This window comes from Protopterus annectens, chromosome 8.part0 (assembly GCF_019279795.1).
Source record: "Protopterus annectens isolate FY-2018-M chromosome 8.part0, PAN1.0, whole genome shotgun sequence".
NCBI classification, from domain to species: Eukaryota; Metazoa; Chordata; order Ceratodontiformes; family Protopteridae; genus Protopterus; species Protopterus annectens.
Window position 1 is genome coordinate 1,981,045,448 of NC_056741.1, and position 15,247 is coordinate 1,981,060,694.

Here is a 15,247-nt window from a genome sequence, read left to right on the forward strand (position 1 = left end):
TGGGAGGTCATATGCTCGACAATGAGGAGTGGGCTTGTCCTTGAGCAGTAGTCAACTATTACAAAAAAAAAAAGAAACAAAAATATCCTGCACCTTCTAGAAAGAGCTAGGTAACTGGAGGATAAGTGGATTCAGTTTTCAACCTAAGAATAATTTTTTGGGGGGAGTATTCTAATCAAAGGTTAAAGCAGGTAAAACAAATACTGAATAAAACTATCTAAAAGCACTCCATGTATTTAATTAAGGAAAATCAGGAGTTGTTACTGATAAAAACTGGTTTTATTTTTTTCTTTCCTTTTTTCACTATTGCCTAAACAGCTTGCTTATGCGATGTCCCTATATATATTGGTATTGTTTCAGAGTTTAATTTAGAATTGAGAATTGTAGGACAAGATTTAGATAGTTTTGCAATATTTCATTTCTTAGAGTGAACATTACATCATCTCATATGGCTTGGTGCAGTTATCTTCCATCTGCTGTCATTACATGTTTTGTTAACTTATTATTTCTTCTGAAACTCCTGTCAATTTGTGTGTAAATCATTTAGATAGTGAGTTATAAGTAAAAAAAGAGATTTTGCATAATTTTGGAAAATGGTATAGCTTAACGTTATTTGAATTGACAAGGATGTCATATTTGCATTAATTCATTAATAAAACAAATAACCAGTCACAGCAATTCCAAACAAAAAATCAAATAAAATCCAGAAAATCAGAAGTGAAGAACCAAACCACAACCAGGAACAACAGTATAAAATATTTATTTTATTGTGAGCGCTTTCGCAGCCACATGAGCTGCTTCATCAGACATAATCACACAACAGTCCCATATTATGCTGTTATTCCTGATATTCATTAATGTTTTACTGACATTATTGTTTGTATTTGAGATGTTTATTTCTTTACTTAACAATTGCTAACTTGGTAAGTGGGCTGGTCTATCGACCCCTTTCAGCACAACTTGGGCTATGATATCCTATGCAGACAGACTGAAAAGACTCCAGCTATTCTTATATCATCTACTTAGAGGCAATTTCTGCTTGACTTACAAAGCCATGTCTGACACAGCTCTGTTAGAAATGCTACATCTAAAGAAATCCCAATCCTTCCACACTACACGCTCCAGAGACCTCAATCTCATTACCACAATCAACAGAACATGCTGGAGGGACAGGTTCCTCACCCAGAGACTGCCCATGCTTGGGAATAGACTTCTCATACATGTTAAGCAGAGTACCTTGCTATCCCTCTTCAACAGAAATCGTGATGAGTGGATGGGTAATAGAAAGTTCACCCTGGGGATCACTCCAGTGGCTCTACTTGATAGAGGCACTGGGAACTAATGTCGGGTGGCACGATGCTAGGGCACTTCTAAATGCTAAGCTTGTAAAGGCTCCAGGGCCCTTAGCCTAGTACACACCTATGAACCTATGAGGGCAAGGAAAAATACAAAATGATACATATATGGACAATTTAGTGTAATCAATCAGTATGTTCTAAGAATGTGGGAGGTAAACAGATTTCCCACAAGAAAACTACACACACAAAGGGAGATCATTCATACCCCAGGATAGAGTCATGGATCCTGGAGCTATAAGGTTGATTTCTTAACAATGAGCCACCTTGCTGTGGATGAGGTTAAGAAAACATTCTTTATATGTTCTTGCTTGATTAGTATTATGCCTTTACATATGTTATTTAAATCATATATAGAATGACAGAGAGAGAGGTTTGGTACTACCTCTAGCCACAAAAGTTTTTGCTAATATAAGTCAATGTAGCACATTCCCACTATCGTGAGTGAGAGTATTGCAAAATTTAGCAAATGTAGTAATGCACATGTTCACAGGGTATGTGGATGCTGGTGTTAATCATTACGGAAGAATTTCAGTAAATATTGTTTTTTTTCCTGTGACAGCTACCTGGTTGATCAGGTGGGCAGAGGACAGAGAAAGGAAATTTTTCTTCACCATCAACACAAGAGTTTAAGCCTGCTAGTAGTTAGGTTTTTATTCTTAGATCAGCCCAGGCATAAGCTGTTATATAGGCCTGCTTGCTATAAATTTGAATAAACAATGTAGGTGATTACAGACCCTGGGAACTATCGCCCCATTAGCCTGATGAGTCTGATATGCACAGCTATGGAATGCATTATCATGGATCTAATAATCGAGGATACAGGGAATCCCCAAACTCTGGATCCCACACAGTTTGGTTTTGTGAAGGGTAGATCATGCCTGCTCAACTTGATTGACTTCTTTGAGTCAGTCACCAGAGCTGTGGATGAAGGCAAGGTGGTTCATACAGCCTATCTTGATCTGGCCAAGGCCTTTGATACCATTCTCCACTCAGGAATCATAGAAAGACTCACTAAGCTAGGCATTAACCCCTATATCACTAGTTGGTTTGCAAACTGGCTCACAGATAGAACCCACAGTGTGAAAGTAGCTGACTCCATGTCAGACTGCTGACCAGTCACGAGTGAAGTCCCACATGACTGAACACAAATCACTGAAAACTCAATTCACTGAAACACAGTTCCCTGTAGTGTGACCCACAAGCAAGTCACAGGAGAAGGGGGAAACCCACATCATATCTATGGCTTGCAATTCAGTCAAATGAGTTTTCAGTATTTTGAAAATTAGGTATTTTGGTCTTGGTCAAATGAAATTCAGTCAAATGAAATTTCAGTCATGTGAAGTAGACCAATATAGCTATATATATATATATATATATATATATATATATATATATATATATATATATAGCTATAGATATACATATATGCAATGTACACATAACCATATGCACATAAACTTTCTCTCCACTTTCTTCTTCCTGTCATATCCAGAATGACTATCCCATTTTCCCATTCCACACTAACATACTGCAGCTTCTGAGTGCACTCTAACTGATGCCTAACATTCAATGACTGAGCTAGATTCTTACTTTGTTCAAGAATAAGCTGTTTGTTTCTGGCCTGAACTATATGACATGTATCAGTAGTGCTGTTCGCATGGTATCTCCCTTGCAGACCATCAAAATGTCACTTCATTCATCCCTTGATGTGACCTCACACCAGCACAGTGTACTAGGATACATTTGTCCATCTCAGGAAAGAAAATGAAGCCAAGAAAGGCATAGTAAGATGGACTGTAACTAATCTTTGGTGATATAACTCTACCGCCCTCAGGTTACTATAAGGCAGGTGTCAGCCTTACCCCACCTATATTATGACTTGTAAAATACAGAACTTTAGTACGTTTACTGCCTTTTGTAGACATGATTTCTTGCAGGTCCATATTTCAGTAGATGCCTCCAAAACACCAGAAAATCTGTGATATCTTACCTTCTTGCAAACAAAGTCACCCGGGAGATACACAACTGATTTTAGCCGCTGCAGCATATCATAAATCATCTGCCTGTCACAGCCCTGCAAACAAAAAAAGATCCATTTATCAGTTTTAATAAGTTTAAGATTTTAAGGACTTTACACATCCTTTGGTCTACATTATTTTATAAACATTTAAAAGTGAATATGATGTTATATTTGAGTTTGTTATTGCATGTTACAACTTCTGGACTTCCCACTGAATGCAGCAACATAATATTACTTATTCACACTGTTAGGATTTATAGTACTTTGGCAATTCAGGAAAAATATATACATGATAAATTCTGGCTTTGTACAAGGACTTTGGTTTCAGTTTCATTATTTAATTTCTTATCTGTGCTGTTCCCATTGTAAAGGATAAGAATATATAGGGGACAGAGGTATCATAACCATGAAATCAGTAATGGATTTTTCTCAGAGCTCGATTGGAGGAAAGTGACCTATTAGAAGGTAGTATGCTGAGTGACAGAATACAGCATGGGAAGAGCTAATTTATAAGAAAATATTTGCACAGTTTATGTGTGCTTTAAGTGTTTTAATTACAATCCACATTCAGAAGAAAAACTTTGTTAAGCAATTTTGTGATATAAGAAAGGTGCTGTTTTTGAGAAGGTTTTGTAGTGCATGGAGCAACATCAGTACACTCCAGAATTATAAAAAGATAAACCTGTAGCACACTTCTGTACCATGTGACCTGACTGTAACAGTTTTTTCAGAGGTGTGTAACAACTGTTACACATCTTCTAAGTGCTGTTACAGTCCTGTATCAGGGAATGTATTTATGTTCCTTGACTGTCAACTGTCCCTGAATATCTTTCCACATACATCCATGGAAGTTTACAGTAATTTAGTTTTCCCAAATATTTAATTCAATGCAGCACTGACAGCAATGAGATACAGAATGCAAATGCCAATCTGGCATAGAAAGCTTGTGATATTCCTTAGATACTCTAGAAAACAGGAAGGAGACTAAGCATGTAAGCATGTATGAGACAAACGGAGGTGGAGGCATGAAAGGGCTGATCAATTTAAGGATCTCAGAAATTATTATAATTTTCTGGCCCCACTGTTGCTCTGTATGCAGAGGATACACTAGTTCTACTCAACATTAACCTTATCAGATAAGAATAGTCTGAAAATAACAGTCCAAACTCGTAATTTACGTACAAAAATGTGCAGTACTCAGACATTCATAGCTTTACACATTCAGTACACATGCATTCATAGCTTTACATACTACATGCAAATACTACATCAACTAAAATCCATTAAATATTTTTGAAGGAGGCATGTCCCCTGCTCTCCCATTTTCTTTTCTTTCTCTAAAGTTGCTGCACACCAGAGAAAGGATGATCGCTGTCAGGCAGTATAAAACCTGTTTTGCTGTTTATTACCATGAGCAAGGAAAATGCATAACATAGTGTGCTAGAAGTTTGAGTGATGACACATCACCCATATACTACAATATAAGCAACTAAACACTTGAGCAGTAATGTTCAGACAATTGTACTTTGAACAACCGTGTATGTTAGCCATATATATAACAAGAGTAAATATATACATGGCAAGTGCAGTGGACAAACAGGGCAGAAATACTGGCCTTGTAGCATTTATGTAGCAGTTGGAGAATTGGGGTTATGCCCCCACTGAACTTCAGGACATCCTGAGGGGTGTAATGGAATGTAGGAGCACAGAGGGTAGACCATACTTCTCTGATGGTGAACGGCCAGTGAGGAGGGTAGGGAGTATGGATGGATAAATCTGAAGGTCAGTAACTTACTCCAGCAACATCAAGCTTCTACAAAACATGTTTCACAGGAATTGGAACATCCTGTGTGCTGATGATGCTATTAAAGGTTTAGTAGGTGATACCTCAAAGTTTGTATATAAAAATAAAAAGAACTTGAAAAGGATCCTGTGTGGACCTAGGTCACAACATGGCCTGGTAAAGAATCCTGCTAGTGGGGGTAAAGGTGGTACAGCAAACTGTAATAGTACAAATATTGTGTACTTGGCCCATTGTGTGGCCTGTGCGTCATTCTATGTAGGGATGATGACCAGGAGTTTGAGAGATCACATGCGGGAGCACTCCTATGATATAGGGAGGAAGGCAGAGACAAATGCCTTAGCTAGACATGTAGGAATCTTTGGTGACACACATAGGTTCACCTTCATGGACATCGACAGAGTTGTGGACAACCTCAGGGGGGGTGATGTGAAACTGAAAGTTGAGACGAAAGAACTTGAATGGATTGTGAGACTTAGGACCAATATGGGCAGGGGGCTTAATGACAAAATGAACATCAAGCCCATTCTCCTAGGAAGAGACTTGTTAAAGTGAAATATTAATATACCTTTGGTGTATTTTAGTTTTTAAAAATGTTGGTTCATGTTTTTAAATGTGTTGTTTTGTATATGCTGCTTTATGTACTGTTTTTATATGCTGCTTTTACATGCTGTCTTTTATTTGCACATGGAATGACCTGTGACTTTAAATTAAGGTGGGGTCCCAATTAATGAATGTAGGATGATATATAAAGGAATTTTATACTTCGTTTCAATGTCTGATGAAGTGGCTTGGCCCACGAAAGTGCTCACCATTTTATGTCCATTGTGGATTAAACTATTTTGCATTTTCTACAGCCGTGGTCTGTTGCTTCCTTTACTTTTTATGCATTTGGATTATTTCTTGGAAGTACATTTTACCAGCATCACCTGTTTTGCACTTTTCATACTTATTACAATGTCATTGTAGAAGTATAGAAATAAGGGGTGAGCAGTGAGACAAAACTATGTATATAGCTGGGAAATAGTATTAAAAATATTCAAGTGCTGTGAGGACTGGTTGCAGGGCATAGTACTGTGAAAGAAGAGAAATGGTTTGATGATATGGCAAGATAAAGTTAACAGTGGCATTTATCCTGGAGAGGTACACGAGCAGATCAATTGATTTGATAGGTGATATTTTAGTTGTGTTTTAAAAGAGTTTGCATCCTGAATGGATTTCAGTAGTAGTGGGATATGGTTCCATAATTTAGTTACACTATTTGAATATAGAGAGTGTTTTGCTGTATTAGATGATTTAGTTATAGTGATTAGTGATTTTTCTCTAGCATGTAAAATTCTATCGGGGGAATAGCGTTGTATTAAGTTGCTAAAGTTCACTATCTGGTTAAAGGTATTTGTGTTACTAAAGTCCAGGAATCATTGTGCTTGCAAATATGTTTCCCATTCTATAGATGGTTAGTTAAAGTCTCCCATGAATAGGATATTTGGTTGAATGGTGAGTGTCTCAAGTAGGTCTAGGTATGAGTTATGGGACTGTAAGGACATAGAAGGTGACTTATAGCTTGCTAGGATGTGGTATGGGACTTTGTCTACGGTGAGTTGCATGTGGATCAGTTCCAGGGCATCATTCTGTTTAACCAAGAGAGTTATGCTTGTTGCTAATATAGACTGACATTACTCCACCTTTTGTCCTTGTCTGTGCAGCTTATGGTCTAAATGTGTGGAATGCATTGAAACTTTGCACTGCTGGAGTACTATGTTTGGATTTATACCATGTCTTGGTAACTGAACAGATGTCTATATTCTTCAGAGTGAGAAGAGACTGCAGAGTGTGGAGTTTCTTGTTTAGGCATCTAGCATTGAGTAGTAACATGTTTAGGTTTTTATGGGTTTTATTTGTTATGACAGTAGTTGTTTTTATTTTGACATTGCCTAAAAAGGCTCTAAGGGGTGGATAAAGTTATAGACAATATTCAGAAGCCTAGGAGAGACAGGTGCAGACTTTCCTTTCCAAAGCAATGTGGTCTGTTAACCACATCCTCCCATGCTGAAAAATATTGAATCACATTGGAAACCAGAAGCTAAGCCAATTCTTGAAGTCAATCATCATTTGCTCATACTGTTCAATCATCCATGGTGAAGGTAGAATGCTTCTCCATGCAAGCACATATTTGTCTGTGACATGTATTCAGAGAGATCAACAATATCTCTCTCTTCATATAGTCCAGGAAAGTATGGCTCAGGTTGTTAACACCCACATGGAGTATGACAGAATCATACCGGTACCTGTGATGATGTGACAAGAGTGCAGGCATAACCTGTTGGATCATGGCTCCTTATAAGCAACTTACAGTTATCTTCTCCTTGTTCAGTCTGGTGAGTGGGGCATCTGTGTGTTCTACAATGGTGTCCCGTATGGCAAGAGTCCTGGGTAATGTGTTGGCTTACCTTATGGGCTTTACTGTTGGGGCTCTTGTGGGTGGTGGAGTATGTGTGGTGTTTGCTGCTGCTATTGGTGAGTGCTTTAGAGATTGCTGGGGATATACGTTATTGTTTATAGGCTTAGGAGGTCTGTGAGGCTTGGGAACATTGTTTTTTTGTGCCCCAGCATAGGTTGGTTATCGTGTGTGTGTGTGTGTGTGTGTGTGTGTGTGTGTGTGTGTGTGTGTGTGTGTGTGTGTGTGTGTGTGTGCGTGCGTGTGTGCGTGCATGTGTGCGTGTGTGTGTGTGTGTGTGTGTGTGTGTGTGTGTGTGTGTGTGTGTGTGTTAGACACTATGTGTGGTAGATGTATTGTGTGTGTTCCTGGCAACCTTGTTTGTATGCAAGATTTTTGCCTGAAGTGAAATTGTGTATGTGTATCTCTCATTCTATCTTTGTTTTTTAAAGATTAAATGTTTTTTGTGAACAGGTGATAATTGCTACATTGTTTCAGGATGCCTATAGCTATCAACTGTCTATGGAAACATTTGGAAATTTCACATCCATGCTCTTTGCACTTGTATTTGAGTGGGCTGCTGTAGGTCGTGGATTGAGTTTTACAGAGGTCTCCTTGGGAGATCTTTAGGGTTTGACACTATACTAGGTTAGATTGTGCTAAGATTTGAAAGTAGTGCTGTTTAATGTGCAAACTAGCTGCTCTAAGTTTGTCTCTGCACAATGGCTTTGTTTTAGCCACACTAAGTGCCAAGCAGATGGGAACTCTGGGAAAATGAGCGGGAGACAATATATAGTAAGGAAGGTTCACCCAATCTCAATACTGGTGTGTTGAGTGTTATTGATATGTGAAAAACACTTAAAAAGGTTATACAACAGATAATAGCAATGAAAAAAGGGAAGGGAGGGACTTTGGAAGCTAGATTACTATAACGGGCAGAAGCCAGAGATACAGCCTTTTAAAACCACAGCAAGAAAAGGGTGGGAGGTTTAGGGAAAAAATTCAAATTTGAGATCAAGTCCTGTGGTTAGAATTTCAGAAACTTTTATCTTAATGCCTCAGTTGGGGGTGGGGCAGACTCAAAGAACAGGGGAAAAACAGTAGAAAAGTAAACTGAAAGGCACTGAAATGCAACTTTAAGCAGGTATATGCACCTATAAAAAGTACCAAAGCACAAATCCTGTAGCAGAATTCAGAATACTGCCACTGCTGTAAACCTACCTTTGATTAAGGCTTCAAACCATGCAGAAATTTACCAGTAAATGACTGAATGAGGCTCCTATCCAGCAGCAGATCACAATGCTGTCACAACTGTGAAAAAAGCTACAAAACTATCCAGACTTTGTTCAAAATACAAAAAAAAAATGTACCTTTTACATGTAAGTCTGCCTATGGAAATAGAAGTGAACATAATGTATAAAAATGCTAAAATCTTGCAGTAATACTCAATCTCCACACAACTACAAATGAAGTTACAAGACTAATGCCTCAGAACAAACTAAAAATGAAAACAGATAAATTGACAAAAAGCAAAGAAATACAAAAAACAAAGAAATAAAAAAGTATCATCGCACAGGTCACATAAGTGCAACTTAAAATATTTAAGCAGAATTTAAATAAAAAGCTTTTTTTCTTCCCTTTTGAGTAGCTCTGTGCTAAATATAGCAAACTTGCTAGAGAGGGAACCAATCAATTAAAGTCAATACAGGAGCACAAGTCCTATGGTTAGAATTTCAGAAACTTTTAGCTTAATGCCTCAGTTTCCCACACCCATACCTCCTACAAAGAACTGGTTGGTATCTTACTACTTCTTATACTACTGAACACATCTATAACAATGGGAAACCTAAACAATGATAAAAGAACCTGACACAATTACATGCAAGTGAACAACAACATTTACTGCAGCTAAAACCTATCTACGTCATTACAGCAAACCACTGAACAATTTACACATAATGACTTTCAAACACAAAGTGAAATATATTCAAGGATCTTTCAGTCACAATTTGCTATTCCAAATAAAATGCCCACACCCTTCCCCCAAGACTCCTCAGTACACCCCTAAAAGGTGCTGAGATCCAGCACTCTGGGCATATTATCTTTAAAGAAAACCAACAACTATTACAAAGACTGTGTACCCAGTGTCTGCTTAGCCAAGAGCTGGAATGAGATCCCATATCAAATCAGAACAACTAAATAATTGCTTCCTGTAAATTTCAGTATGTATCTCTACTTAAGGCTCCAGCAAAGCGTAACTCCTACAGCATCACATGAATGCAATTTTACCCTCACTTCACTATAGTCCAGCACCCTGCACCTCACAGCTTTGCACTGATATCCTAAGTTGTTGTTTGTCTTTCGGCATTTTCCCGGTAAGGGGTCGCCACAGAGGAACTACGGTCTGCTAATTATTAGCAGTAGATTTTTATGAAACGCCAAGGTGCCAGCCTGACACCCAACCTTCAACGAAGGCATGCACATTTACGCACGCATGTTTTTCGAACGCTACCCAACCGCGGGGAGGACATGCAGACTCCACACAGAAGGCACTCCCAAGCCACGCCGAGAATCGAATGGGAGAACTTCTTGCTGTGAGGTAACAATGCTACCACCGTACCACCATGGCATACACTGATATGCTAAGTGCAATTACTATTTTACTCAGAAACTGTAAATTATAACACACATTAGAACTGTAGCTATGCCTGGAGGCAAACTTTCCTAACCACAATTTCTGAGTATGAACTGTATCAGTTCTTAAATCATACAGTATCATCTTGCCTCCAACATGAAGATTATCTTCAGCTGCATGCATTATACAGATCTTGAATCCCACAGTCTTGAAACTCTTAATCCTGATACTATAATATTGAAAGACCAAAATTCTACAGACCACAATGTCTAAAAGTCTTAAATACTGAATCCCACTACCATTGTGAACCCAGGAGTGAGTATTAACATGGGACCTGAAGTGATGTAGACCTAGGAACAATTTTCAGCAATTTGGTGTTTCGATATTATGGTCCCAGCATTATGTGTTTCAAGACTGCAGGCTTCAATATTGTGATAATAAACCACATTATACAAAAGTATTCTATTTTTTTTTCTTATGGTTTCATCTTAATCTGTACATGTGCAGTGTAGTAATGTTATTTTTTTTTCTTTTTGTTCAGATTGTGTTTTAAGCTGGGTTATAGGTTTATAGATTCAAAGGTACAAAGAAGGTCACTAGTCTAATGGCCCTAGAGCTGTTACAAGCCTAGTCATATTTATCCTGAGTTGCCACAATTGTCGGTGGTTAGGTGAGTGAAGTTCACAGAGGTATGAGTGTTGGGTAGTTAATACTGACTGCCTCTATCCATGAGGGACATAGATGCCACCCCAGGAGTGAATTTGCTGTCACCCATCCATTGATCTTCGTTGCATTTGAAGAGGGTCAGGGAGGGGCTCTGTTTTACATGAACTAGAAGCTTGTTCTAGAGAATTGGCAGTCTATAGGAGATGTATCTATCTCTCCAGTATGATTTGTTCATGTCAGATGCTAGGCTAAGATCCATGGAGGGAGTGACCCTCATGCAGTTTGATTTGTGAATGTGTAGCATTTCCATCAGGGCCGGGTCAGAAACTGCCCTGTAAGCCAGGAACAGGTCACCCCTTAGCAGCAAGTAGGAGACAGAATGGAGTGACTGGGCTTTCAGTCTTTTTGCATAGGACTTATTGTGCATACCCTGTATTTTCTTGGTGAGAAATCTCTGTGGTCTTTCCAGCTGTTACAGGAGTCTGGTGAGGTACATGCAAAAGGGAGCATTGTCCTCAATTATGGTCTGATGAGGGTTGAGTATAATGGAATTATAACATCCTTAGATCTAGATGCGATGCCTTTACTTATAAGATGTGCCACATGGAAGCATTTCCTTACTACAATGGATAAGTGGTGGTCAAAGTTGAGATTGCTATCAACCTGAGTACCCAAATTACGTGCCACTGGATCTACACTTAGGGGGTGCTGTCTATGATGCAATTAGCAGGGATGTCAGCTTTCCCAAAGGGAATAATAATGCATTTTTTGCATTTAGCATTAATCCATGTCTTTGGAATCAACTATTTGTCTGCGTTAACCCGTTATCCAGTATAGTAACATAATTGAGGGACTCAATGATTGCTCCCAATTTGCAATTGTCAACAAACGTGGTCAGCCACAGATCATAGGTTCATAGGTTCATAGGTTCATACTAGGCTATCTGCCCTAGGGCATTTATAAGCCTAGCCAGAGTGTGTGTGGCTTTCACCACCCCTTAGGATGAGAATACTATACCCATTAGTTTGCTGTGCCTCTGTCCAGCAGTGACACAGAGATGATTCCCGGGGTAAACCTACGATCTCCCATCCACTCGTCAAGATTTCTCTTGAACAGAGTCAGTGAGGGGCTCTGCCTCACATGGACTGGGATTCTGTTCCATAGTGTAGGGAGTCTCTGGGTGATGAATCTGTCCCTCCAGCACGTCCTATTTATATCTGTGTTGAGGTTTAAGTCTCGTGGCTCTGGTGGATTTGGATTTTTGAGGTGGAGCATGTCCATTAATTCCGGGTTGGACATGGCCTTGTATGTCAGGCACAGATCACCTCTGAGCAGACGGTATGCGACTGAATAGAGCTGGAGTTTCTTCAGTCGGGCATCGTATGACATATGTTTGAGCCCCTTTATCCTTTTGGTGAGGAACTTTTGGGGTCTTTCCAACTGCTGCAGGTGTCGGGTAAGGTACATTCAATGGGGCGTTGTACTCAATCATTGGTCTGATAAGTGAAGAGTACAGGGTACAATGATCTCTCCTGATCTGGATGTGAATCCCTTCATGATCAGGTGGGCAATGTAGAAGGTCTTCCTAACCACTTTGGCAATGTGAGTGTCAAAAGAGAGGTTACTGTCAACTTGGGTCCCCAGGTCCCTGATAACTTCTTCCGTGTTTAATGGATTACCACCTATGTGGTAATTAGGGGTTACCTTGTTTTTCCCAAAGGGTATGACTATACATTTTTTGGCATTTAGCTTAAGGCCATGGCTCTGGCACCAGTTATCCATTTCTATGAGACCTCTCTGGAGGATGTCTGTGTCTGATGGAGTGTCAATTATGGTGCCCAGTTTGCAGTCATCTGCAAATTTTGTCAGCCACAATCCCCTTATGTTTTCCTGCACTTCAGAAAAATAAATGCTGAACAAGAGGGGGCCCAGGACTGAGCCCTGTGGGACACTGCTCATGACCGGCTTAGAGTCTGACATGGCACCAGCAACTCTAACCCTGTGTGTTCTGTCCTTGAGCCAGTTTGCAACCCATCTTGTGACATATGGGTTTACATCTAAGCTGGTGAGCTTTTCTATGATGCCCAAGTGGGGTATTGTGTCGAACGCTTTTGCTAGGTCAAGGTAGGCTGTGTGAACTGCCTTACCCTCATCAATGGCCTTAGTGACTGTTTCGAAAAAGTAGACCAAGTTCAAGAGGCAGGATCTGCCCTTGACAAAGCCAAATTGGATAGGATCCAGTGTCTGTAGGTCCCCAATGTCTTTATTTATGAGTTCCATTATGATCCTCTCCATAGCTTTGCAGACAAGGCTCGTCAAGCTTATGGGGCGGTAATTTCCAGGGTCTGTAGAAGCACCGCCTTTGTGGAGTGGGACCACAGTTGCCGTATGCCATTCTTTGGGTACGTATCCTGTAGTAAGGCTAAGATTAAACAGCAGCCTTATGTGTGGGTTTAGTTCCTCATTGAGTTCATGTAGCACACAGCTGGGGACACCGTCCGGTCCCATTGATGCTGTGTTTTTTGCTTTAGAGAGAGCAGCTCTCACCTGGGCATCTGAGATGTTTGGGAGGCTAGACTCTGGTGAGATAGATATTTCTCCTTTTGGTGGGGAGGGAGGGAGAAATTTGCACTGAACCTGTCTGCCAGTATGTTGGCAATGTCTGTAGGTTCAGTGATTTTTTATCATTTTGGACTAATTCTGAGCATATCTGGGAGTTTCCACCCAGGTTTCTAACATAGCTAAAGAAGGCCTTATGATTGTCTTTTGTGTCATTAGCGATTTTTCTCTCAAAGTTGGCCTTGGATGATTTTATGAGTGATCATAGTTTTTGCTAGTATTGATCAGAGATGCCTTCCCTTTTAGGGATTTTGCTCTGTCATGTAGTAGCTTTCTCCTCTTGTTGTAGAGTTTGTTTATGGCTGGGGTCCACCAGACCGGCGCCTGCCTTTGGTGGAAAGGGTCTTGATTTTATTAGGGATTGCTTGATCCATACATTCCTGGAGGTGCTCGTAGAAGGCATTTGTAAGGGTTTCAGCAGCGTGGGTTGTGGTTTCCACTGGCTCGGGGCCTTGAAGGATACCACTCCAGTCTTAAGAAGTGTGAAGTTTGCTTTTGAGAAGTTCTTCACTGTGGTCTTTTTGCTGGGGTGGGGCGGGATGTGGATCTCCAGTGAGATTAATTTATGGTCTGATCTCACCAATGAGGGATATACTTCCAGTGTGGAGCATTTTGTCCCCATGTTTGTGATGATCAGGTCTAGTATATTTTCTCCTCTTGTGGGAATGGTGACTAGTTGTTCCATAGCATTTGAGTTTATGAACTCCAGGAACCTTTGGGCTAGGGTGTTGGGGCTTGAGTGATGTTCCCAGTCTATGTTTGGGTAGTTGAAGTCACCCAATATGATGGTGTTTGGAGAGACATTCATACTCTCCAGTGTCTTCAGGAAGGCTGTTTGGGTTTCCTGAGTTTGAGAAGGTGGTCTGTAGCATGTTACAAACTGTAGGGCAGTTTTACTTATGGTTAATTGCACCTGGATGGTCTCCGATGCTTCGTGCATTGCCACTAACCTGGAGGTGTAGGTATCCTTTATGAATATGGATACTCCCCCTCCTTTGTGGTTCGGTCCGGATTTTGGGGCCGGAACGCATGATATGAGGTATAACCTGATAGTGCTGGGGTGCTCTCAGGAGCCTTGAACCAGGTTTCAGTCACAGCACAGACATCGATGTTCTCCATACTGAGGAGGGCTTCGAGGGCGTGCATCTTGAGGTTTAGACTTCTGGCATTGAGCAGTATTACCCTTAGTTTTTCTCCATTTTTGTTTTCTAGGGCGGTAGGGTTATCATTTGAGCCTTGCCTAAAAAAGGCACTATGGGGGTGGCAAGAGCCTTTGCCAATATCCGGAAGCCCAGGGGTGACAGGTGCAAGCCGTCCCTTGAAGCAGCGTGGCTTGTCAAGCATGTCATCCCAGGCAGACAGACATTGGATCCCCTTAGAATGACACCAGTAATTAAGCCAATTATTAAAGCTGATCATTTTGTCTCTGTATTGTGGCATCATTCTTGGTGAGGGTAGGATACTGCTCAGGGTCAGGGTCATACCGGCCTGGGCTACATAATCTGAGAGCTCCTCTATGTCTCTTTTCATGTAGTCCAGGGAGGTACGTCTCAGGTCATTCACACCGGCATGGACAATGACTGAGTCATACTTGTACTTGCTGTGGAGTGACCTGAGTGCTTGTGTTATGTGGCGGATTCTAGCGACTGACAGGCAGCTTACTGTGATCTTTTCCTTGTTCAGTCTGGTGAGTGGGATGTCAGTGTGTCTG

At 40.4% G+C, this 15,247-nt stretch overlaps 1 protein-coding gene across 2 annotated transcripts in view; it reads right to left on the minus strand.

Annotated features, from left to right (window-relative positions):
• CNGB1 (cyclic nucleotide gated channel subunit beta 1) overlaps positions 1-15,247 on the minus strand; it is a 734,247-nt gene that overhangs the window by 113,343 nt on the left and 605,657 nt on the right. For both annotated transcript variants that reach the window (XM_044081527.1, XM_044081526.1), the window contains exon 17: positions 3,349-3,432. In XM_044081527.1, the coding sequence (XP_043937462.1) occupies positions 3,349-3,432 (84 nt within the window). The remainder of the gene's footprint in view (positions 1-3,348; positions 3,433-15,247) is intronic.